This window comes from Urocitellus parryii, chromosome 10, assembly GCF_045843805.1.
Source record: "Urocitellus parryii isolate mUroPar1 chromosome 10, mUroPar1.hap1, whole genome shotgun sequence".
Lineage (NCBI taxonomy): Eukaryota > Metazoa > Chordata > Mammalia > Rodentia > Sciuridae > Urocitellus > Urocitellus parryii.
In genome coordinates, this window is record NC_135540.1 from 32,496,357 (window position 1) to 32,523,374 (window position 27,018).

Consider the following 27,018-nt stretch of genomic DNA (forward strand, 5'->3'; position numbering starts at 1 on the left):
TATTTATTTGTACAGGTACTTTGTGAGGTCAGCATTACTATATTCATTGTCCTTAATCAAAGGAAATGAAAGGTCAGAGTGTTTGGATTGAATCCAGATGCGTCTAACTTCACTTACACAGTCTCTTACTTTTACAATTGTCTGTCCATCTGTTACCTGTCTCTCTTACATCCTCCTCCAGCAGTCCCTGTCTAAGCACCTGGCACCTCGGTTCTGCCTCCTGAAGATGTCTCCATGCCTCCCTCCATTCCTGTTGCTCTGGCCTTCATTAGGGAGGGCCTGAACTCTTCTCATACATTCTCTTTGGCGTACCTGCCTCTAGTCTTAGCCCACCCCCATTTTCCTTAGAGCAGCCCGGCTGAACTTTTAAGCAGTATGGATCTGATCTTAACAACCGTCTGTTTGCCCCGGCTACTCCTTGCACTGAGAGCGAGATCCTGCCTCTGCTGCTTTCCGCCACCTCACCACGCTCCCCAGGCTCTTTTTGTGTCTCTTCCCCTGGTGCAGCAGTCGTACACTTGCCACGTTCCTTAGTCTTCATAGTACATTCTTTATTCTCGTTCTCTCTTTAACTCTTACTTCTTCAGTTTTGTCTTTTAATGTCACTTTAAGTCCTCAGGGACTTCTTGCCTCTCCCACTCCTTCAATCTGGAAACCTGAGACTCCTTCACATCCTTTACTTTTTCTTTTTGCACTTTTGACAATTTTTACCTGCACATTTACATACAATTTATTAGTCTGATATTCCTCATTAAACCTTGGACTCCATGAATGCAAGGACTGTTTGTTAGTCACTGACTCTTTGGCATCTGCCAAGAGTCACAAATGGGTGTTGATTGAATTCATCTGAATGTGCCGAGAGCAGTACAGTTTTCATTATTGCTTTTTCTATAGTTCTCTCACTCTGATATCATTTATTACTGAAGAATAAACCTGTATTTTCTTCTGAGTAGTTTTGTCCCAGTAGCTTTTGGTCTGCTTAGGAACAAGCTGTGCTTCCTAGCTATAATCTTTAGCACTTCAGATGCTGTGCAGTGATGCACTTGGTTTTCAGAACTTCTGTATCACAGCCAGACATAATAGGGGAAAATAATAATTCAGAATATATAACTTTTCTCAATGTGACCTGAGTGTGGGTGGCTGGAAGAGGGAGTGAGAAGGCTCTACTGACTTGTTCCACATGGTCCCCTGCTCAGTGACACAGAAGCTTAAACACTCCCTTTACTTCTGGTGTGCCATCCTCAGAACCCAGGCATCCAAATTTAGCCCTCTCTGCATGTCCTTGCAATTTCTGGCTGCCATCTGTGCCCAAACTGGCTTTGGAAAGAGAAGCTTTCTCTCCAATGATTTATTATTTTAAAGCAGTCTTCCCAACCTTTCTCATGAAAACCAGCAATACTTATAAGGCACCTTGGCATCCACATTGGAGGCCATCGCCCCTGATTCCTGCATACCCCAGGTCCGAGGGCATCACTATCTTTCTTCTCTCCCTCTCTCTCTCTCTCTCTCTCTCTCTCACTCACACACACACACACACACACACTCACACAGGTGTTGGCTGAAACTTACTTGTCCATGATCATCCCAGGTGGTGGAGGTAACCTAATTTCTCTCTCCCTTTTTAATCCACAGTTGGTCATGTTCAGAGTTTGACTTGAGTGACATTCGCCTGATAGTTTACCAGGACTGTGAGAGGAGAGGCAGACAAGTGTTGTTTGATTCTAAAGCTGTTCAAAAGATTGAAGAGATGGCAACTCAGGTATGAAATGCTGATTTGCTTTCACCTTTATCATTTGTGCTTTTAACTGCCTTGTTTTGCTTTTCTTTTAATTAAAAAAAAATGGGGGGGGGGGTCTTACTACATTGTCCAAGCTGGCCTTGAATTCCTGGGCTCAAGGGATCTCTCAGTCTCCTGAGTGCTGAGACTACAGATGTGTGCCTCTATGCCTGGCTTTTAACCACTTCATTGATCCATCACTTATTAATTCATGATTATCTTAAAAGTATATTGCATGCTACTCATAGTTTAGAAAAAAACATAAGCAGACCCCTCTTCCCTAGGAAGCATGCACATGTCCATTAATAAACACACATGAAACTGTTAGTAGGTAATCATGACAAGAATTGACAGTGTATTTAAATCTTCCTGGAAGTGAGTTTGCTGGTCAGTTCCATCCAGTAGGATTTTTTTATGTCAAGCATATGCATCAAATGTAGGAAGAAGGCAGAACTGTGAACTGCAGAAAGCAATAAAGCATTTGCCTGAAGAGAAGTAATGTATCATTCTTTCCTGTGTTTCTCATAGATATTTAAAGTATTGTATAGTATTAGGTTAAACAAATTTATATAGCTTTTTTAACATAAAGTGCCCATTTTCATCTTCTAAAAGAGTGTTTTTCAACCATATTTGACCAAGGAAGATTTCATTCATTTAATTTTTTTTTTAATAGAGAGTGGTATTGGTGAGGTGGGGCAGGGCTTGGAGGGGCAGGGTGAGGCAGGTGAAGGGGGCTAGCTATGGGGACGAAAGAACAGTTCTTTACCCTTTTGAGCCAGAATAAGAAAGGTGAGAAGAGTCTGGTCCCCCTTGAGTCTTTGGCTGTCAGTCCAAGGTACTTCTAAATTATGATCCTTAGGCCTTTCACTCTCTTTTCAGTATTTGTGCAGATGCTTACAGATTAAATACATCCCTTTGTACTCATTCCTTTCATGCTCAGTAGCTTGCTACCCATACTGAACAAATTCTGGCAGTTTGTAAAATGTCTGCCCTAAGTTAAAGAGCAGTTTATAGCTTGGTCTTTGTCTCATGGGGCCTAGGGGCCCTGCTTTTGATAACGATCACTTTTGCAGAAAGGAAGTGTTTGAAGGCAGTTTAGCAGGGTGGATTCCACAGCACTTCAGGTGGAATTGTACCGGGTAACTAATCATTATAGAAGTTGTTGGGCTTGTTAGGTAAGTGGAGGAGCAGGTGAGATGTCTCTTGGTAATTCACTGTAGGTTTTAATTGTGGATTGGAATTAAAAGCTTCGGTGAGCCAGCATTTGACCCTTTATTGGTGGATAGGAGATGGCAACCCCTTTTTCCCTGAATACATCACAAAGATGGTTTAGTTGAGGACACACGTCCCATCACCAGGGCTGTAGATGATGGAGGGGAAAAATCCTCACTGGTTTTCAAGCGGACTGGAATTGTCAGAATAGCAGAGTAGTGATAACTCTGTAATCTGGAACATAGGCTTTCTTAGAAGCACTTGTTTAATCAAAAAAGCAGCTTAGGTTCAGGAACATTTGTAGCTTGCCCGAGACTACACAGAATCCAGCTGGTGCTCTGCTCACTACCAGGTGCTGTGTCCAATTATAGACTGTTGACTGTGTTGTACGCCAGCCAAAGGGTCCCACCGTCTGTGAAGCAGGTGGGATTTCCTGTCATTTTAGGCCCTCTGAGGGACTATGTTTCTGGCATAAGTGGCATTAAATAACAGCAGTATAACTTTGAATGCCATCATTGCTGGAGTGATTGTTGTGGACCAGCACATTTTATGTTTTCCTTATATTTTTTTCCCATTTTCAGCCCCCCTCACCCCCACTTGGCAAGCACAAAATGTCATGAGTTTGTATAAAGCACATGACTGCAGGCATTTGCATTAGACCACCAGTGTGACTGTCACACTGAAGATTAGATAAGCTGCAGTTGCATTCATGATTTTCCAAGCAAAAGCTGTATAAGGAAAAAAAAAAATAGTTCAGAATAGAAACTACTTCTCATAGATGCTGCAGGATGCTTCTGTAGGGAATGATAGCTTCTGGTGGAAGATGAAGTCAAAAATTAATGATGGTAAATCTTTATACCTTCATGTCACTATCATAAGAAATTAGCAGTGAACACTGTTGAGGGAATATGGAGTAGATAATCCTCTGTCACCTCTAACCTTTAAAGACCATATTTCCATCACATGCTGTGTAATTAACAGTAGCTCCTGTTTCAGGGTTTGGGCTTCATCTTTCACAATTTCAACCTCGTGATTTTCTTTCCTGTTACCTTCAAAGAGGTACTAGAAGAGGTGTGTCATGAAAAACATAAGCCCAGCCTGTCCAAATTAATAGTTTTGTTTTCTTAGTTCCATTTGCTTGTTTAAAATTTAAACTTAAATCACCATCTTTCTCCTCATCATTTTCATAGTTTATGATTTTACATGATACTAAAGATTTTTTTAAGAATTGAAAACATTCGTTATCATTTGATGAAATACAAAAGCTGGTAATTAAGGAGAATAATGTCTAAATTCACTAGTTTTTGTGTAGTACCTTCAGCACTTCCCCTTCCCAAATATTATAGGCTCCAAGGAATCATATTTTTGTCATAATTTTAAAGAAAAATTCTATGAGAGCTTCTGGTTTTGAATGCAGTGCAGGTTCCTACACGGTTTGACAAAGGAATTCCCAGTGAAGAGCTTGTTGATGAAGCCTGATATACTTAGTATCCTTTACCTTGCTTGCCTCTCTTAACCCAGAAAACAGAGGATGTCCCTGTGAAAACGTCAGCCAAGTGCTGCCAAGGAAGTAGCAGCAGCAGCAGCAGCAGCAGCAGCAGCATCTCTTCCCATAGTTCTTCTGGAGGATCTTTACAACACACCAAGGAGCAGCTTCCAAAGTACCAGGTAAAACATGCCTTCTGTAGGAACACCCCATGGGTTGAAGTAATTTACTGTAACTTCTCCTCAGGGGCTAATGCCTGCTGGAGGGTTCTACTTCAGGAATGTGAGAACAAGTATTCAACAGAGTGATCCTAAATGTTTCACATCAGTGTTGTTTTCACACTTTGTCTTTTATCTCTCTATAAAAATTATAATCCAGCAGAGTGATACAGCATAATACATACTGAATGAGGAAGAAATATTGCAAACGAGGTAAATTTTTTTGTTTTGTTTCCTTTGCTGTTATTATTATTCTGATCCAGAATAATAAACCTATGAACTCCTAAAGATTCTTTGAGTGTATATGGGCATCCTGAGAAGGTAGAACTTGCCAGTGAAAGAAGAAAGTCTTGTCTAGCAGAAGAAATAAATAGTAAGGCCAAACTTGAGAGTGAAGGTTTCAGGGCTGGTGGCATTCTTTTTTTTTAAATTTGATTTATTTATTTGTTTTAGCTTTGGATGGACCTTTATTTTTTATTTATATGCAGTGCTGAGACTCGAACCCAGTGCCTCACGACATTTGAGGCAAGTGCTCTACTACTGAGCCACAACTCCAGCCCAGGTGGCATTCTTTTACACTGTGAGTTGTGTGTTTGAGGAGGTAGAGGATAGGAATGAGGGCCATAAAATGAGAAACATTGACTAACTAGATACAAAAGTAGAAATGTTTTGTAAATTTTGAATAGTAATAGCAGAAGGGCATTAATTGATGGGTGATGTACCAAACTTTCTCTTTTAAGCCCATGTAGAATCTTGTCTTCTATGTTGCTGAAAAAGCAAAGCCAGGGTAATTACCAGCAGCCACAGTCCCATAGGACTGTATTAATTTCATAGCCAGGACTTGGGCCATGCATTTGCCCTTATTGTACAGTGCTTTGGGGGGTCTCAAGTAGTTTGTAATTTAAAAATTATAGAGTGAAATTTTCAGCTAGTTGATAATTATAATTTATATCCCAAGAAGAAAAGCAGATTATAAAATTAAGAAGGTTATTAGTAAATAAGGTGATAGCCAGATGGTTTCTATCTGCATGTGGTGGGAAGAGGTTGATGTGAGTTCTAATCCAACAGAGGAACCTGGTTAATAAGACTGGTTGGTTTACTTTATCTTTCTACCTCTGCCATTTTGTGTAAGTAGGTTATATATGTGTGTCAGTGTGTGTATATATATGTATGTGTGCATTTGGAGTTTTAGTAAATGAAAAGAAACACGGGGGCATAGCTTAGTGGTAGAGCATGGTCACCTCGTATGCACAAGGCCGCACATTTAATCTCCAGTGTTGCAAAAAGAAAAAGAAATGAGAACGATTCAGTGGAGAATGTTGAGGTTGATCCCCATGTTTTTCCTCAGATAGAAAACACACTGTCAAAGATTCTGACTGATGGGTTGGGGTGCAGGGAATGTTACTTTGTTTCAAGCTATGCTAGGGTGCCTGTGGAACACTGGTTTGTTCAACATTTATTTCTATCCTGTCCATCATTGTGTCCCCAGGACTTAGCATATGTACTTAAGACTGCTATATCCCAAAGGATTCGAATATAGGATTTTAGAGCCTGAGGAGAGGTCTGGGCCTAGAGATAAAAATATAGCAGGTATTCCTATGTGCATAAAAATCAAAGTCAAAGAATGTTTGATTGAAAATGCAGGCAGTGAGCAGAAGTGCCCTCCAGGGAACAACCATGTTTAAGGGATGATTTCAGAAAGAAGAGATTGAAAAAGCAAAGTAGTAGTTTTAAGAAAACAAATTGGAAAGTGTCCATTAGATTTGACAGGAAGATGAAAGTTATCCTTAGAGCAAATGAAATCGATGGAACATGAGAGGTGAAGTTAGGCTGTGCTGGTTAAAAAGCAAAGAGAGGGTTGGGGTGTAGCTTGTGCATAGCACCACCAAAAAATAAAAGTAAACGAGAATATAGTCCACCCTTTTGGATAACAAAAAGGCATGAGAAAAAAATGGTTTGATGTTGGGAGAGTCAAATATTTTTGAAATATTTTGTAAAATTTTAGAATACTTGGACCATCTGTTATCTTTTGTACCTGCACAAAACCCTGCCTGCACTAATTGACATTTTTGATCAAGTCTGTAAATTATTTGATTGAATAATACTGAATTATATTTCTTCTCAGGATGAGTTCTTAGTACCAAGGGAAGATTTACCCTGTTTCTTCAATAATATAATCTATTTAGAATTTATAAATGGAAATAATGATAATCTTTTTCTCATAATAATGTTAAAAATGATTTCTAATGAACACTTGGGTCCTATAAACATAATATGCTTAAAGAAAGAACTCAAGAACATTAATAATAATTTTGGGGAAAACCCAGGCAATCAACATTACAGATTGTGATTGTAAGATGACCAACTCCAGGTTTAAGAAATAATTGTAGTTACCCAGTAAAGAGGGACCCTGAGATTAATAAATCTTGTTTTCTTTTTTTTACTTCTGCACCATTGTATATTTTTTCCTTTTTTTCTTGAAGTTTTAAAAATGTCTTTATTTAGCACAGCATGATTATACATGATAGTGAATCATTGTCACATACTATATGTGCATACAGCATAACAGCATTGGTGCTATTGCATTGCATGTCGCATAGTTCCACATACTGACTTTGACTTGGTTTCTTTTGTGTAGTACACAAGACCAGCTTCTGATGTCAACATGCTAGGGGAAATGATGTTTGGCTCAGTCGCAATGAGTTATAAAGGCTCCACCTTAAAGATACACTATATACGGTGAGTTTGAACTTCTTTTTCTACAGTTTCGAGAAATAGTATGGTGATACCGACTCCGTAATTTAAAAATGCACTTCTTCCCCCATCCATCCATCCATCCGTCTATCTATTTATTTATTTTCCAGTTCTCCTCCGCAACTGATGATTAGTAAAGTTTTCTCTGCTAGAATGGGCAGCTTCTGTGGAAGTACAAATAAGTAAGTCATATTTTTGTGTGTGTCTTTTTCTAGATAGAGTAACTTTTTGTGCGCCATCAGACGTTTTGAAATGAGAAGCAAAATGAATCCAGATTAACAGAAGGATTTTAAAGGGTTAGGCAGTGTCCAGTAACATTGAGCAGGGGAAGGACTTTGACTTTCTTGGGTGTCCTTAAAGACAAAGCAGCATCTTTATTTTGGGTTGCCTTCAATTATCCACTACATTTCTACAGGCAGCTACCAAGTTTTAATTTTCTGGAAAAATAGAAGGGGAAAAAAGGAATAACTATATCACCAATTTAATGCCATTCCACAATATTATTTTGTCTTTAAAAGTATGTATTTCTGAAGGATTGAAGTACATAATGACTTTTTCTGGGATGATCACAGTGTGGGGTAGGAGGGTTGTCTGTACTTGCTATCTATTCTGAGCAGTCAGTGTAGCCTTTGTGATTGCTAGATATTTGAACCATGTAATCATTTGATTTTCCCCTCTTTTTGCACTTGTGCATAGACTAAAAATACTGAAATGTTTAACTTAAATTTTCATCACAGTGCATTTGTTTATACATTTGAACTTTCAAACAGAAATATTTCATATGCTTGTTATATTTTGTTATATATTTAAAGGAAGTACTTAGTATAAATAAGGGACATTCCTAGATGTTAAATGAATAACCCTGGGAAATTAAAATTTTATTCCTCTGCATCTTTGGGTACTTCTGAGTAAAAATTTTGCTTTATCCTACAACAAAATAGTTTGAACACTTAACATTGGGCTACCATGACTAAAGCCAATGTGAGAATTGATGTTTATTTATTATGAGATATACTTTTTTTCATCCCCTTGAAATTACCTGAATGTTTGTCACACTACTGCCCTATAGTAAAATATTGAGCCCAGATTTAAGTAAAAATTATTTGGCTTCATTATGCTACATTATCCTCAAAGTCTTTATTTATTTTCCTGTTAAAGAATACATTATTATAATAGGGGCTGGGGTTTTAACTCAGTGGTTGAGTGCTTGCCTAGTGTGCATGAGGCCCTGGGTTCCATTCTCAGTGCCATATATAAATAAATCAAAAGAATACAGTATTAAAATCTATTTCCCTCACATTTTTATGAGTAATTCTAACTTTTTAGAAGTTGTGAAATCAAACTCCTAAGAGAATCATAATTTCTGATGCATCTCACCCCTGAAAAAAGTTGCTGAATTATTCATAGATGTTAATCAAGAGTTAAAATTAATTTTATTTTGAGGGTTTATGTAAAACCCTTGAAATGAATAGCAGCATCTTTAATGTCAGTTGCTAAAGCGGAATTTAGAAATGAATAGCAGTATACTAGGTGTCAGCCACTGAAGCAGAATTTAGAGTTTGTTGTCCTGTTATAGAATATGAAATTGTTAGGAATGCAATTATTTAATTGTATGGATCTGGCTACTTCTAAAAAGCTTTTATTTTCCTTCAACAAATTCTCCTAGACTTGCCAATTTAATTTCCTTTGGTAGATGTGAGACTATCAAATAACAGTTGTATGCATTTGGGTGTCACTCAGCAGTTGTATATATTTGGGAGTCTACCAAAAAACAGCTTTTTATTAGCCTGTTGATGTTTTTCTCCTCTCTTTGCTTTCCTCTTCCTGGCCGGATTTAGCTTGCAAGACAGCTTTGAGTACATCAACCAAGATCCTCATGCAGGAAAACCGAACACGAATCAGCATACTTTGGGTCCTGGTCGTGCCGGAAGTAACCTAGGTAAAATGAGACACGCAAACAGATTTTCTCTCTGAATACCACTATTATGGGTGTGTTTTACTTTATTTGAGTTGGTTGTGTTGTGTTGTTTTGGTTTGGTTTTGCATTACTTTTAATCGGTGTTTATTTTTGTGTATGTGTGTGCTTTGTTTGCCGTCCTCTGTGTGTCTGTCTCCAGGTCTGCTGCAAGCATGCAGCAGCAAACTGCTGCAGGGGGCAGCTGAAGGAGGACCTCTCCGGCTCACCCGGAGTGCTTCTTTCTTTGCAGGTTTGTGTGGAATGCTGAGTACAGTGTGACCCACACACATTAATAAATCCTGTACTGGTTCTCAGAAAAAGTCCTATTTGTGCTTTCCTAGAAATTCAAGGGGCTCTTGTGATAAGAGACATAATTTCAAATGCAGCCAAATTCATGATATTTTGGAAAGTTCATCCCATGAACCTCTATAGTAAATGTCTCTGTTAATATCCCAGGGTAAGCTGATTTTGATCTGAAATGAGCCCTTAGGGTTTCTAAGACAATTCTTTTTTCTGATTTTCCTGGGCCTCTTTTGCTGCTATGAACTGTTTCCCTTTGCCGTGGTGTTTTCTCTCTATTTGTTCACTTGCATCCTTACCTGCATGGAGTTTCTTTAAAAGTCACTTTAATTAAAGAGCATGGAAGATTGATCAATCTCTCTCTCTGTGTGTCTCTCATTTAAGTGATATAAATGCAGTTTCTAGGTTCTTTACAGTTATAATCATCGAGGTGTTCTAACATTTCACTGGCCTTGCTAGCTGAGGCTGTTCAATGTGTATTGTAGTCTTGGCATGATTAACAAGTGTGGGGATCTTCATTACTAACGTTTAAGATTGTGAGTATGGCAAATGATATTTTTCATTCTGTTCTTCGTAGTCTGAAATATGCTAAACACGGTAGTTAACTGACATACTAATGAAACTGACACCCTCCCACCTACTTAGAGTGAGGATAACATGTTTATATACTCTCTTTAAAATTGTGAAAATAAACATGTTTCAGAAAATAACTGGCAAGTACAACAATCAGGCAGGGCACTGGGCTTCTTGTACATTATAAAACTTACTGAGCAACATTTCATCTGCCTTCCAGCTCAGTAAGAGTACAGCTCCGGCCCATCTAAAGTCTTCCTATAAGTCTTTAATACTTCAGATTTTCCAAAATTCTTGCCAACATGAGTTTTTCTAAGTAACTCGACAATAGTACTGTGTATGGGTGTATATGGAAAAGAAGTAGAGGAAGAAATATTTGAAAAGGAATATAAGTGTTTTCTGTCTGCCAAGAGAGTGGGTTATAAATAGAAACATTTTTTGAATTTATGAAATGGTTTTCAAGTATTTCTCTTCCCTAAGTTGCCTACAGTTACTACTGAAACTAATTATAAAGCATTTTGAAAATATAGTGCTATATACGTACTACTATTAATGAGGAAAATAGCTAAAAATATTCACTTGAAAAATGATCATTGTATTATCTGCATAATTAGTTTATGATACAGGATTTTTTAGAGAGTGGAATTCATTCAAAAAAGTTTATGTGCTTCAGTAGGATAAAGGCAGATACTTCTGTTTTCTTCTTTCTTTCATCATCTATGTATTTAATTTTGCTTTCTAGTTAATCTCTATAATAAACAGGCCAATCATCAATAGCAGTAGCCTACTTTGAAATGTAAAGATTACGGCAGTCATTTTTGAAATTTTTGTATCTTTGGATTCAAAACCTCAATAACATGTTTTCCTTGTACCTTTATCTCAGCACACAGCACCCCAGTTGATATGCCAAGCAGAGGACAGAATGAAGACAGGGACAGTGGCATTGCTCGATCAGGTATTTCCTTTTATTGGTTTAACTAATGCAGTGAACTATCCATAAAGATTAAAAAAAAAAAAGTTACCCATTTTCTGTTTTTCCAACTTTTTAAGCCTCATCCTCTATTTGTTGTTTTGTTTTTTTGTCCATATTCTGATGTCCCAAGATTTGAAATTTTGATGTGTAACATCTGGAAATGATTATGCAACATAAACTAGTCTTATACCCAAATTCATATGAGACTAGTGTATGCTGAGAAATCTCTTCCCGGAGTGAAGTTTCCTTGAGTCAATAATACTGGGAATTTGTTTGCTGACTTCTGTGTATAGAACCAGAGGAGGGAAAGTGTCTGCGAAAATAAATCTTTGAACAACAGTGGAAGTGCCTGCCAACTGACCTGATCACCCTTTCTTCTGTCTTAGAATACTGATCTAAGTTGTGTCTCCGGTACCTTTCTGTTCTTCTAGAAGTCCTAAACTTTACTTTTACTTTTTATTTTTAACTAGCCCTGAACTTTCTAATACTGCTTTTAGGATCCCATGGTTTCTGCTTTTGTACATGATGCTGCTTTTGACTTTTGATTTGTGGTTCAGATCTGAGGTAGGTTCTGTGTTAGAAGAGAAGTAATCCAGGGACTTAGGTGTGTGGGGTTTACCTGATGATTACACATCCTGTAGGCCTCCTCTAGGAGCACGCTACTGATTTCTCCTCTGACACATGGCTCCTTCGACCAAGAGGCCAACCAGCCAGCAGTCCCTGCACAGACTGGATCCAGACCTTGGGTGCCTTTCCTCCTGGCCTTTCATTCATTTGTGTTTCCACCTCTTGCTCTCAGACAGTGCCTCAAAAATCCTTGTTTCTCCTGTGTAATATCAGGGCCCTTCTCCCATTCTGTCCCTCTCTGCTCCCAAGTTGTTAAATGAAATGTATTGTTACTGAATCTCCCTGTTTGGCATTTAATATTTATATATGAAAGAGATGATGGAGAGGGCTGCTAATGTTCCTGAGTGGCAGTTTGCTCCCCTTGCTGTCATTTATATATATGCATATGAATGTATATGTTTGTATTACACACACATATATAACATACATATATGTAATAAAGTATATATATATATATATATATATATATATATATATATATATATAGTGTTTTATTAGTTGTTAAAATTGACTCATATTGGTATTCATTATCTTCTCTGTGAAGTTGGGCTAATCACCTTTGGTCTGAAATGTAGCTCCCATTGATTACACTTGTATAATTTTCACTTAAAATCTGAAAAGGTAAAAGGCAATATGTGATGTGCAAGTGAACTGTTTTTCTTTTGTCATATTTAATGATAGTCATGGTAATTTCCTCATTTCTTGTGGGTCACTGTCAGCTGAACTCTGAGTTCCATCAGTTACTCAAAAGATTCTGAGTGTGCACTGAAAAACCCTAGTGTCCTAGTGGCCCTCAGTCCAATGCCGTTCTCGGTCCCCTGTGATAGGATTGGCACTGGACCAACTTTGCTGTGGTTGAATTCCAAAGCAGAAAGGTGAGAGCTTTTCACCTGTCTATGGGGGAAGGAGCATGAGTAATGTTCCACCAGGGCCCCTTCTGAATGCTCATGTCACGGGATTTCTGTCCTGTTGTAACCTTATTTTACTTTTTATACCCCTTGTTCCAGAAAAGATTCAGAGATTTTTAGGGAACTAATACCAGCAGAAACATTATTAGAAGAAAGTTTGGATTTTCCTAGGTAACTTCAGTTTATAATATAATTGGTAAAATTAGTTCATGTTGTACGAATCTAAATCGCAACTTGTTTGATATTCTTTAGATTCTATGTTGCTCTAAAACTACTTTTCCAGGCCTTTTGAGAAGCAGGAAAATTGAGTTCACATTAAAGTACAAGTCCATGGCAGCCAGAGCCAAATGTTTTCTTGTAAAGGGGTTTGGGACTAACCAGATCTGGGAACTGGGGACAGTATGATACAAAGGTTAATTTTGATAATGAAAGAAGACTGGCTCTGTTTGGTAGTTTGGCAATCTGTATTTCCAATCTCTGCTTCTCCTGTTGAGAGGACGGAGTCAAAGGGGATGGAAAGAACTGCCAGTGCCCCTGAGAGGGGTTTTGCTCCCCTGGCTGTCCTGGTAGATGTGCTCACCTTTAGGTTCACACCTGGGAACTGCTCTGATATCCCTGAGTCTTACATAGACTAGTGTGAGCTTCACATCTTTGGTGGGATTAAGAATTCTGTTAACGTAAGAGCTCTTTTATCTTCTTAGTGTAATCCATTCTCTACTTCTTATTTCCCACCTTAAATTGTGGAGGAACCAAGATCTCGGTTCTAAAACAGAATAGGAGCTCCAAATATTAGAATTAAATTAGCAGAAGTAGTAGAGAAAGTAAGATGGTGTTTATTGTCTTTTTATTCTGTAATTTTTAACTTCTATCTAAAGAGTAGAGAGATAGGAAAAGTGTTGTTGTTGTTATTGTTATTTGGTACTGAGATTGAATACAGGGGTGCTCAACCGCTGAGCTACATCCCAAGAGTTTTTTATATTTTATTTAGATATAGGGTCTTGCTGAGTTGGTTAGTGCCTTGCTAAGTTGCTGAGGCTGGCTTTGACCTTGCAGTCCTCCTGCCTCAGCCTCCAAGCCGCTGGGATTACAAGCATGCACCACCACACCCAGCAGGAAAGTTTTTAAGGTAGATTTTATTGTTAAAATAGTTATAGATTTACAGCAAAATTTGGAAGATTTTTTCACAGAGTTCTCTTATAACTCTTCCTCAGTCTGCCCTGTTAATAACATCTTAATATTAGTGTATGAATTATGACAGTGAATGAACCAATATTAATATTAGTGAAGCATAACCATTAGCCAAAGAACATAGTTGAGTTATTTCCTTGGTTTTTACTTAATTCTCTTCTATTCCAGGACCACATTACACTTATTGGTCAGGTCTCTTCAGGCTTATTTGGCTGTGGTAGGTTCTCAGACTTACTTTGTTTTTGCTAATCATGACAGTATTGAGTACTGGCTAGTTATTGTGTAGAATGCCCCACTATGAGAATGTTGGAAGTTTTCCTCATGATGAAGCTGAGGTTGTGAGTCCAGGGAAGGAAGACCATAGGGGTAAAGTGCCATTTTCATCACATCAGGTCAAGGCTACCTACTGTCACTGTGCCTTGTGACCATTGACACTGGCCTTGTTTACCTGGCCAACGTGATATTTGTCAGGTTTCTCCACTGCAGAGTGACTGTTTCCCCCTCTCCATGCTCTGCTTTGGTAAGACGTCACTATCCACCTATGGAGTGGGGAATTGTGGTCCTCTTCCTCGAGAGCAGAGGCTCTCCATAAATTAGTTGGGATCCTTCTGCATGGGAAAAATGTTTAATCTTCCCATTTATTTGTTTATTTGGTTATTATATCAATATGAACTCCAGGATATTTATTTTTTTTACTTTGGATTATAATCTAATAGTACTTCATTTAAAAAAATTGTTGTAGCTCAAATCATCCCAGCTTTGGCTATTGGGAGCTCTTTTTCTTATCTCCTGTGCTCCTTTTATATACCCCCATTTATGTGGGGGGTGCTAGTTTGAGCACTCTCTTAATTCTGTGCTACAAAATGCCATACACACACACACACACACACACACACACACACACACACACACATATAGTCATCTTCTGTATTTTTTTTTGCCCAAGTCCCAGAGTTAGTTGTTTCCTCATTCATAGAATGTTTGTTTCTTGGGGTGTAAAGGGGAAATACCTTTTCATTGTGTTTTCTTTTGGATATTTTGAATGTATCTTCTGTGTAAAGATAAATTTTAAGAGATCATTTTAGTGGCATAGTTGGTTATATAGCCTTGGAAGAAAAGAGAGGTGGATTTCTAGCATACTAAGCAGATTGCTGGCTCAGTGACTAACGGGACATGGGTTTTAGGGGAGGAGTAAGAGAGCAAGCATGACTCTTCAGTTTCTGACTTGAGAAGACAAGCTGAGGATAATGTGGTGACATTACCCAATGTAGGACAAGCCAGAGGCCCTTCAGGGAGACAGATAGTGAAATAATTTTTAGCTAGAAGTGTCCACAAATTCTCCACTGGTGAGTAGCCTGCTGTAATTTAGAAATAGAAAACTGACTCAAAAGAGATGGGTCAGCTGAAATTCAGAAGACTTGGATCTGCGAGCAGCATGAGGTTCCAAGGGCTGGGATTGAGACAGCGTCATCGAGCCTTGTCATCTGCCCATAGTTCAGCTCTAGGCTTTCTTCATCAAATCATAGTAAGGAAAACGGTTTTCCCATTCTTTTTGTAGCTGCATTTCTTCAGTCTTTAAAAGTGGTAAAACAAATAGGTCGGTATGAGGAACATTTGTAGTATATACTTTTCAAGTGACTCTACCAGATAAGAATACACATCATCAAAGTGTTCAGATAAAACTTGTGTTTCAGCTACTCTGCAGATACAGGATGAACTCTGCCCAACATTTGGTTTGGATCAAGACTGATGATGTCACATACACATACTGTAAGGATGTGGAAAGGCTTTTTACTCACATAATGAGGGTTTTCTGGAGAGAGCAGGTGACTTCCCAAGTTGGCCAGAAAAGAGCTTGAGAGAACAGGGAAAAGAGACTAAACTTGGGTTTTCTTGGTGGTAAGACTGTGAGTGTTTCTTCATGTGGTTTAAACCTTCCACTGGCACCAAAAGAGACAGCACCTGGGCTTTCTCATCAGTTTGCCAAGAGGGAGCAGAATGAGGCCAGGGGGATGGGATGAAGCTTCAAAGCCATCAGCAATAGAATATCAAAAATGAAGTCAGATTCCTCACAATGTAGGTCACCATGGAATAATACACAATGATGTCCCATTTGTACCTGAGCCTCTTGCTGACTTAACTGATTCAGTGCTTAGTAAAGAGAGGAGCAGGAGTCAAAAGGACAACACTGCTTTTTATTTTTTCATTTTGTTTTTTTGGTGCTAAGAATGCATTCTACCACTGAGTTTCATCCCCATGTCTAGGTATTATTTTTTGTGTAGGGGAAAAGCCCTACATGCTGTTGACCTTTGCACCTGTGCACATGGGCAAAAGCTTGAACTTCAGCATGAGTCTTGGTCGCATAACCTGGGATCTTTCTGTCACATAAGAAGATAGGAGGACTCTGAGGAGCTGCTAAGAGGGCATCTCCCACTCACTTCCCTGTCTCCCTTGGGAGGCTGCCATGAGACAATTTCTCTTCAACTCCACAGTTCTGATAGAGGACTTCTGCCCTGCCCTCTTCAAATAGAATTGCAGAATATAAAAGTATTTAGCTGCAGTTTAGAATGAGCTCCCAGCAATGAGTGTCCCCCAGTTTGCACTGCAAGCATTGATCCCTTTTGTGTTGTTACCATTTTGGGTGTGGGACAAGTATCTTTGGGAGCTGGTCCCTTTGGCTTAGTCTTTCCATCATTTGGTGATAAATATCCAGGTCTAAAAATGTCTGCTTGTGTCTTTACTGTTGAGGATCTGGGCCTTGACTTGCTTTGCTTTGCTCATTATATTTGTTTGATGTCCTGTAAGGTGTCTTGGACAGAACTTAGTTTCTTTATTTCTTTCCACTTCTTATATTTCAAGTTAGACCTTTGGCATTTTCCTGGAGTGAATATTTGCCATCTTCACTTTCACAGGCTTGTTGGCTTTTTCTTTCACTTTAGCTTTTTCGGTTCTAAACTTGCATTCTTATATATCTGCTTAGGAAAAATTAGAATCAGAAAGTAATGAAAGTAGCAGTCAAACCCATAGGGGATCTAGAAATAAATCTAAGAAAATGTGTGATATGTGATGGAGAAAGTTTTAAAACTTTATTAAAAGACCTAATTGGGTGGAGTGAAGGATCACATTTTACAAATTAATCTATAAATTCAGTGTAATTTGAGTTAAAATCTCCTGTGAAGTCAGACTAAACTTCTACTTCATATGGAAGAACAAAGGACCAAGATTATATATTTTTCATAAGCTTTTGTAGGCACTTCATTCTTAGATCCCAGACTCTGGATAATAGACAAAAGTCAAAAAACTTAGTAAATAAATGCAGAGAATGAATTGATCACCTAGGGTGGGCTAGAGTTTATGTCCCAGAAAAGAAATTAAAATTTGAGATGTTTTGAAATCATGGTAGTGAGAACATTGTCTTTTTTATTATTCGGGGGGCTTTATAGGAATTTTATTAAAACTTAAAATGGCATTTTTGAGGACCTTTTAAACTCCTAAATTAATTTTGTGGTTTGGGAATTAAAATGTGTTATGTGTAATTTGATTTGCCAATAAAATAACATATTTGGTTTATTAAAAATGAAGTTTTCCTCTTAGATAATAATAACAGCTCTATTCATTGACCCATTAAATGCTTCTACTTTGTTGTCTTTAGAGTGTAATTACATACTAGACTAAGTCACCTTACATATTTTCAAGTTTCTAAGCAAAAACTTGAAGAACTTTGAGTCTCACAGTGAACAAAGTCCATTATGTTTGGGATGTAGTACCCTTTCATCCAACAGATAGAAACAGATAGAAAAGGTACTCAGAACAATACCACCAAAAAAACAAAAACAAACTTTAAATGAAGGTTGGTTAAAAAGAGAAAATCCAAATACTGTATATACAGCTTTAGCCATAGGAGACCTTAAACAAATTCAATATGTGAATTCATCTAGAAAGTTGTTTCTCTACTTCTCTGTTTCTGTTACACTTACTGATTGAGACAAACATTATTGTCCTTAACTGAATTGTTGGCCCAGTATTCAGTGAGCATCTCATGGAACAATCTTCTAGGGTATGGGGATAGATCAGTGCTCAGAATACACATGAACCCTGATCTCATCGAATTTAGTCAGTTAAGGAGAGATGGATGATAAACACTGAAATGTAGGCACACACTTATCAATGAAGGAAAAAAATATATGGGGTGCCCATGAATAGCCCTCTGAAAGCATGAAATTTCAGCTGAGACTTTAATGCCAGTAGGGACTCCATGAAGTTCCCATTAAGTCTCCATGAATTCTCTGTGAGGATTAGTTCAAATACCATTTTAGGGATGGTATAGTTATTGCAGATACCTAGGGTAGGAATAGACTACAGATTTGTGAATAAGGAATAGAAAATCCTTGTGAATAAGAATAGAAAAAAGACAGCCAGATTTCAAAGAGCATATCTATAATCAAAGGCTAGCTGCCTTCTTTCAGGTAAGAGGTTGAGACAGGAGGATTGCAAGTTCAAGGCCAGCCTTATCAACTTAGTGAGACCCTGTCTCAAAATAAAAAATAAAGGGACTGGAAATGTAGTTCAGTGGTAGAGCACTCCTGGGTTTAATTCCTGGTACCAAAAAAAAAAAAAAAAAAAAAAAAAAAACAGAGAGAAGGCCAGTTGTGGTATGGAAAGGGTGGTATAAGATGAACTTAGAGAAGAAACATGGGGTCGATCCCATGAATATGTTTTTTTTTTTTTTATTTTGATGGGAGCATTTCCAAACATTTTCCTTTGGATGGCTGCAGAAGACAAGAGAAGATTAAGGGTTATCTGCAGAATACTTCCCCCATATGTCTCCTTGCAAGTTGAAATGTGTTTGACAGCATCAAAACCTTCTGCTCTAGGCCTTAGTTCGGACCTGCCCTGGGCTTACTGTAGTCCTGTGTCAGCACAGAGTCCTGAGAGTGTTGACTGTCTGATACTATGATCACATTTTTCTGCAAAAATAAGTAAATCAATCTCAAGATTCTCCCATCAAAGAAATTGTAACAGCTTCTGAGTTCTTGACTCTTATACTTCCTCTTCCCTGTGGCAAGGTTGTTCCTTGTGATTTGCCACATTCTGTGATTATCTTCTTCATTTCTTGGGAGTTTTTTTTTTTTGTTTCTTCTCCCTCAGAATGTGAGCTTACCGACAACCGCAGAGAGCTACATACTCAGTTGTGTTTACTATTCTGTCCCCCAGTGACTTATAAAATAGTTGACATATAGTAGATGCTCAATGAGTATTTGAATGAGACGGGGAAATATGTCCGCCCATATATATAAGTAGAAATACACATAGATTTTTTAAACTATTGATATTATTTAATTCTTTCATAGAATGTCTGGGGTATACCTCCTCTGAGCCCTCCGTCTCAGTTGAGGTATCTGTTTTCACAGAGGTGTTCTTTGAGCACTGATTAAAGAATTTACCCCCATTACTTAAAGAAAATCATAGTCATTTTATTTTTATATTAATTACTGCAGTCTGAAATAATTTATTCCATAAGTATAAACTCATGTAAGCAAAATAAGTCATTGAAACAGAAAGCATATTTAGGACTAGAAGTTGCTCTTTGACAAACAAGGGGACTGCAGTGGTTGGAGGATAGGAGGATAAGAATTGTGTATTTGAAAATTGGGGTCCGGACACAGGCTACAATGGAAGGAAATACTTAATTTCACCTAAAAGAAAAAATAAGAGTAATGAGGTAGTCAAGAGGTAGAAATTCTTATAAGTAAGCATGATAATGTGGCATTAGTTACCAGCTTAACAATATAAAGTTTTTTATAAGAACCATGTTATCAGAAATCTGCAGTCTCCATTTGATTAATAATTTATTCTGCATAAATAATGTCGGGCCTGATAATTTATGCACGTGCCTTATCTGTGATCCTTATTTCCTTTAATATGGTTTCCTTTATAAAGGATTCTTTGCTGTGTAGAAATCTTCATAAAACAAAAATTATAGACTCCCCCTGCTGGATATGATTGGTAGAACCTGCAAATTATGTTACTTAGCATATATGTATTTTTTTTTCAAAGTTTTTTGTACTAAAATACACATAACATAAAATTTGCCATCTTATCCATTTTAAATTTACAGTTGAGTGGTACTAAATACAAACCTACTGGTGTGCAGTATATAATATGTAAGGACTCATTTACCTCAGGTTTCAAGTTCAAAATTTCCTTCTTCACAGCCTCACTAAGCAGCCTTTTGATCACACCTTTCCCATCGCCAAGCTCCTCTACATCTTCTTCCAGCAGTTATCAGCGCCGTTGGCTTCGAAGTCAGACGACAAGTTTAGAGAATGGCATCTTTCCAAGGAGGTGAGTTTCAAGTTTGTTCTTGCTGGGGAAAGTACTAGTGTAGGCAGCGTGATGGGGCCCCGCAGGGTGATCGCACTTGCCTGCTGTCAGTGGGAGGAACGGGAATCTTCAAGGAGCCTCAGTGTAACCAGAAAGTTTACAAGTTAGGCATTTGAAGGAGAAAATAGATTAAAGCTTACCAAAAGATTCTGATTTAAAAGACACTAGGAAATATCTCAGTAGTTGTGCCATGTTTGAGCTAGGTTTGGTGTTAAAGTGAGTGTGCACTCTTTTTGAGTCCCTTACAAATGTAGCTCTTGTAAGTCGTGCAGGGTGGGATAAATCTCTTCCTTGGAGTGATATGATATTTGAAAATATGACATATTCTCTATTCATATTAGTGGTTTATTCTTATTGTAAATCTTAAATTTACCAACTGAACAGGCATCAATGTAATTAAAAATATAAATGACATCAAATACTTTCTATCTTCATTTCTGTTGGTTTTGTAATCTAAACTTCAGTTATGTCTAAAACGTATATTTGATCTTAAATCAGTAGCATCTAAACTCTTCTTCTGTCACCCCAAAAGGGAAGTTTTATACATAACTATAAAAATTCACTTCAATTGATTTAGTAAATTAACTAGTAATGACTCCATCGGGATCTGTGAGGGTGTAAAAATGATTTGGCTACGTGCCTGCATTTAACCTTTTATGCACTGGTAGGGAAGATGATATGCACCTAAATAATGGTATAAAGAGACTACATGCTATAGGGAGGCATAAAGTGCTTTGGAACTCAAGGAAGGAGAAAACACAGTGATGGTTGCACAGGAAGTGGGGACCCCGTGGAGGAGAGGGCACTGAAAGGATAAGCAGAGAAAGAAGAGGTTAGAGCATCTCTTCTGTTCCTCTCACAATTCTAGGGAGCAAGACAAGAAGAAAAAAGTAGAGCTGCATTATTAAATAAGGAGCTGATTTTTGGTTGATGGACTTCGAGTGAAATGGATGGGAGCTTGGCACTTGTTGTGAGGACAAGTCCTGCATGTTAGAACAAGTTAACCTGGATTCTAAGCACTGCTTCCACATCTGCATTAGTGATAATAATATTAGTTTCAGCCTCAAAGGGTTGTTCAGATGGCCAAATAAGGTACAGCAAGTCAGGTGTTAGCCTGGACACAGCATATGGTGAATAGAGTATTGGCCAATATGATTTGTTTGCTGTTGCTACTGCTATCACTGTCATTGCTATTACTACAACTGCCAGGAGTTGGTGCCATCACCAGCCCCACCCCGGCATTATGATAGCCGTGACCAGAAGAGATGGATCTTGGAAACCCTCCCTCTTAGCCATCTCTTTGCTGAAAATGCTCTTTTATTCCTTCAGGTTTATGTCCCAAGTTGAGTATAGCATTTCTCCATTCCACTCCACTGAAATCCTTCAAAATTCTAATTTGAAGTAAGGACTGACATTGGGAATTAATCAATCTCTAGTGAATTTTTACCTTAAATAAGACTCTAACATTCAGAAAGCCTATGAATACAGTCAGGGCTGATATATAATTTGTGGGACCAGTGCAAAATAAAAATGCCAGGCCCCTTGCTCAGAAAGTAGGAAAAATGCTGTTAAAGGTACTGAAAAGTAAAACTTTGCCTTTAAAAATATTAGTTATAAAACATAATAGAGATAACAGTGATATGTAAATAGCAACATAAACTTATAAATTCCAAAAATATTTTTGGTATAATTTTATATACTGCTATAAAAATACTTAATATGAAATCTTGATTTATTGTAAGATTTTTCAGGCTTTTCTGCAAATTCACTATCATTGAAATTTCTACTTTAGCAACTTGTCTTTCAGTTGATATTGAAAGTGGCATTAGTCATTCCTGGCAAATTCAGAATGGCAAATATTTTTTTATAGTTATTTAGAGAAGGATCTTTCTACTGAGGCGTTGGGATGTGACAACATTGGGATGAATGACTGATAAACTTTTGATCAGGTGATTCTTGTGGAACAGTTTTCTAAAAAGATTAAATTCTTCACAGAAGTCCATTTTGTGTTAAATCTGAATTTAATTATAGATATAAATTTGTATGTGGCTATTTAATATTTCCTTTGATGTTTCCTAGAACTTGTATTTACCTTACAAGAAACTGAATGTCCTCATAAACTGTTCAAAATGTCTGTTTATGCATTCTGTTGCTATTTCTTCAAATATGAGGAAACATTAATTTTAAAATGATCTTCCTTATTAGTAATTTGCCTATCTGAATGTTCATATAGAAACAGTGAGGTTTTTTTTTTTCTGTTCAATACAACAGTCTTTCCATTAATATTCTACTTCTATACCTGTGAATATTGCTTTGTAATATTGCAGCAATTTTCAGAATCAGAGATGACAGCTTTTTGAAAGATTCTAATAACTCCCAATTCACTTTATTGCAGTGTCCATGTGTATGTCTTTGCTTTGTGATAATTTACTCCTTTAGGGCTTAGGTCAGGAAGTTAAATATTTGTGTAAACTCCTTAGGGAAGGGCTCCAATAGTGGATGGACAAGCTGGCCTCTTCCCATGATTCCTGTCAGAGGCCCTCCCTTCTTTTCTCATTCCCCTCCCATAACTGGCCACTGTTGCTTCTGCTGTTACTACTGTCATAGCCATCAGTCTGGGTCCAAGTCCAGCCTGCCATCTTGGAACCTTGTGGCACCCTGTCCTGCTTCAGATGTGTTGGTGTAAGTCTGACTGTCAGGCCTGAACCCAGCCATGTATAGACTGCTGCCCCATATCTTCCCTGCTCATGTGCAAATATCATTGTCACATTAGACTTCACTTAAAGGACACTAGTACAAAGATAAATTATTAAGAATTCAAGATGCCAGTTGCAGAACACTATACCAATCCAGGGGCCTTTCTGAGAGCAGATTTAATGCCCATGAAGCCAGCCCTGAGTATAGTATGTTGAACATTGAGAATATATATGTAGAAGACATTTTGACTTGATTACCTGTACCTGAAGATCAATCTCTTCATTCAAAGGATGTTGCTGTTAATCCACTCCATTTTGGCAAGTAGTGGGTAAGAAAATCAGTTTCTTATACTAGAGACAAGAGAACAGTAGGTATCAAAAATTATTACTTCTGACCAAGAGAAAATTCACAGTAATTGAAAACTTCTTTTTTTAAAATCATTTTTTAATATTGTTTTTTAGTTTTAGGTGGATATAGTATATTCTATTCTTACGTGGTGCTGAGGATCGAACCCAGCCAGCACCTCATGCATGCTAGGCAAGCACTCTATCTCCGAGCCACAACCCCAGCCCCTGAAAACTTCTTTTCTAAGAGAATTAAAGGCAGTCAGGAATGATATTTGAATCCATAACAGGTGTCACCTCACTGACCTCAGGGCCCCCTGCTGTACCTGGTGATATGCTTTTGCAGCTTGGGCATTTGATAGGTAGTACCAGCAGTAGTACTAGTAAGGAAAGAAAAGCCACAAAGATTGTGCCACTCAGGCCATTGAAACTTCAAAGGAGCAAGATAAAATAACCCAGAAAGCCTTTTGATTTGATTTGTTTGATTTATAAATGGAATCAATCAGTCAGGCATGATGGTCCACACCTATTATCCCAGCTACTTGGGAGGCTAGAATGGGAGGATAACAAGTTGGAGGCCAGCTTGAGCTTAAGAAGACCCTATCTCAAATGAAATGAAAGGGGCTGGTGACATAGTTCAGTGGTTGACTGCTTGCCTAGTATGTGCAAGGCCCTGAGTTCAGTCCCCAGTACCTAGGGGAAAAAAAATGATTGAACAAACCATATGAAGTTGCTGATGGGATGTTCTGTGACAACAAAAATGTCAATTTCCTGTGGTCCAATGTAATTCATAAGGTTCATTGTAAGTCAAAGCTGACATAAGTAACAAGCCAAGTAGTCCTGATACAATGATAGGTTGTCGATAAATATTAAAATAATTATAGTTTTTGCTTTATCTGTGATCTTAAAGTACTTATAATGTACATAAATGTGTATTCAGAGCATTAATTAAATTCTCTTTATAAAGAATAAGATTGTGTAGGGTGGTTGGTATTGTTTTGATATTCGACTTTCCCCAAAGCTCTTGTGTGAAACAATGCAAGAAATGTAGAGGTGAAATAATTGGGGTATGAGAACCTGAACCTAATCAGTGCATTAATTTGCTACTAGGGTTCAACTGGGTGGTAACTGTAGCCAGATAGGGTGTGGCTGGAGGAGGTGGGTCTCTGGGGGTGTGCCATTGTGGTTTATATTTATATGTCCCTGGTGAGGGGAGCCTCTCTCTGCTTCTTGGTGTCCATGTCTTGAGCCTCTTTGCTATGCCATACTTCCACCATGATGGTCTGCCTTACCTCAGGCCCTGAGGAATGGCATCTGCCATCCATGAATCGATTGAGACCTTTGAAATCATGAGCGCCAAATAAACTTTTCCTCCTCCAAAACTGTTCTAGTCAGGTCTTTTGATCACCACAGTGAAAAAACTTAACTAAAACAGTGGTCTTTCTGCAACCTGGAGCCCATTAGCTGATCTGGTTGCTTCTAGCTTCTTCCCCTCAGTGCTCCAACTGTTGTAATGCCTCAGATGGCATGAGCACCAGCCAACAGATGAGGAATGGGGTCAGAGTTTGGTCATTTCCAGTGCCCAGTAACTGAACCTATATTAGAGACAGAAACTCTGGGTTCTAACTCTAGCATTGTCACTAAGAAGCTTTTTGTTCCCCAGGCAATTGAGTAAGCACCCTGCCTCAGTTTGTTCATTTACAAATCAGCCTATGCACCTTACATGGTTGATGACCTGTGGGAAAAGGTACATGGAAGTATTGGGCATGTATACTCAAATTTTTAAAAACATTCTTTTATTATGGAATAATTTTTAAAAATGGAATTATGATACTATTCGATCTGACTTATTCCAGTTTTCATAATGGATCCAAGACTATACTCAGTTGCTTTAGAATTTACTAGAGGATATATGTAGTGAAGCAAGGAGGATTGCTACTGTTACAACTATGGAAGTTTTGCAGAAATTCAGCAGGTGGCGCTCTCTGTTACGTTAAACCGAGGGGAGAATTTATTCGGTAGAACTGAAGATAATGGATGAAGGATAAAGGTGCAGAGTTCAGTGTTTGTAACTATTAGATTATTAAAGATCATGTTGGCCTAATGAGGAGTGGACTGGTATGAGAGTTTACTTTTGAAAAAGAAGAGACATAAGTACAAGCATGTTTAACAGTACAAGCTCAGAAGTATTTTTTTATAGACAACAGAAATAAACTGGTGTAGGAAAACAAGGTTTTAACAGAGGTATTTTAGAAAAGAATGGGGCATTGTGTGAAATCACACATTCTAAAAGATTCTCAAAGAATTTTTTCTGATGAGGACGATCTAGGGATTTCTTGAAGTGTATAGTGGATGGTTTATTATAAAAAGTAACATTAATAGGCTGAGGTTGTGGCTTAGTGGTGGAGCACTTGCCTCACTCAGGTGAGGCACTAGGTTCGATCCTCAGCACCACATAAAAGTAAATAAATAAAATAGATGTATTGTGTCTATCTATAACTAAAAAAAAAAAATTAAAAAGTAACATTTACAACCCTAGAGATCGTGTGCTGCCAGTGGTGAGTCTGAAGTGAGAGCATTTTACATACTAATCAGCCATACCTGCATCTCTGAGAACTTGGGTGAAGTTAAGGGACATAGTAGCACATCTCTGAGATTAGAACAAAATTAAAATTAGAACAAAATTTAAAATTAGCTTTTCTAACCATAAAAACTTTTTTATCTGTTTATGTCTTATAAAATCTGGATGTATTTGAACTTTATAGATCGTGAGTACTGCACCAAATATAGGACCAAGGACAGGAAGCTAACTGCCTTGAATTCTGCCCAGCATCAGGAATTGTGTTATAAGGCAGCAGTACCCTCCTGTATTTGTCAGAGATAAAAGCTAAATGGTAGTGAGAAAGAGAAAAGAAGTTGCATACCTACCATGTGCCAGGCACGGTGCTTTCCTTTACAATGTTATATCCTTTGCTTTAGTGTCTTTGTAGAACAAAGCAAATTAATTTTTTTATCCTCACTCTTGCTATTAGCAGCTTTGTGGCCGCTATTCTGGCTTTTCACAATAGTTAAATAAGAGATTTTGTTAGGCCATAGTAGTGAAGATTATCCTATAAGAAAAATTGTGTATACATTCAGAATTTATTCACGTCGTGGTTATTTTATCATAGAAGCAGAGTCTCAAAAGAATCATAAGTTTTTGAGAATTTCACTAAAACAGAAGAGGTGATTCTTTCTGCTTGGGGAATTTCTCAGAGAGCTCAGTCGATCACATGGCTTAATCTGAGCACTGAGAGGAGTTTCATCTAGTGGTCTTAGTATCTTTGGGAAAGTTAGCCTGGAAAGCCAGTAAATATTCAAATGCAATGCCTGTGTTAGAATACTGTGTACAATTTTTCCTTTTTTGACATTCTTATCTGTTGATGTCAATCAAAACAAAGGGCTTATGAATTTTGAGTGAACAGGTATTTCATACCACTCCTAAATACCACCAGTCTACAAAATGATACAGGGGAAAGGGTGAGAGTCTAACAATGGTACATTCAAATTAACTTTTGGTTTTCATTTGAGTTTCTTTTCATGTTACAATAATAATGTGTGGCAAGCCAGTGTTCTCATTT

General features: G+C 37.8%; 1 protein-coding gene across 2 annotated transcripts in view; it reads left to right on the plus strand.

Moving 5' to 3' along the window:
* The window catches only part of Fnip2 (folliculin interacting protein 2), a 112,896-nt gene that overhangs the window by 51,702 nt on the left and 34,176 nt on the right, over positions 1-27,018 (plus strand). The window contains exons 2-9 of one of the 2 annotated variants that reach the window (XM_026395936.2): positions 1,633-1,759; positions 4,511-4,657; positions 7,332-7,432; positions 7,558-7,629; positions 9,286-9,386; positions 9,565-9,654; positions 11,161-11,232; positions 20,189-20,318. In XM_026395936.2, the coding sequence (XP_026251721.1) occupies positions 1,633-1,759; positions 4,511-4,657; positions 7,332-7,432; positions 7,558-7,629; positions 9,286-9,386; positions 9,565-9,654; positions 11,161-11,232; positions 20,189-20,318 (840 nt within the window). The remainder of the gene's footprint in view (positions 1-1,632; positions 1,760-4,510; positions 4,658-7,331; positions 7,433-7,557; positions 7,630-9,285; positions 9,387-9,564; positions 9,655-11,160; positions 11,233-20,188; positions 20,319-27,018) is intronic. The other variant, XM_026395937.2, reaches the window with a different exon arrangement.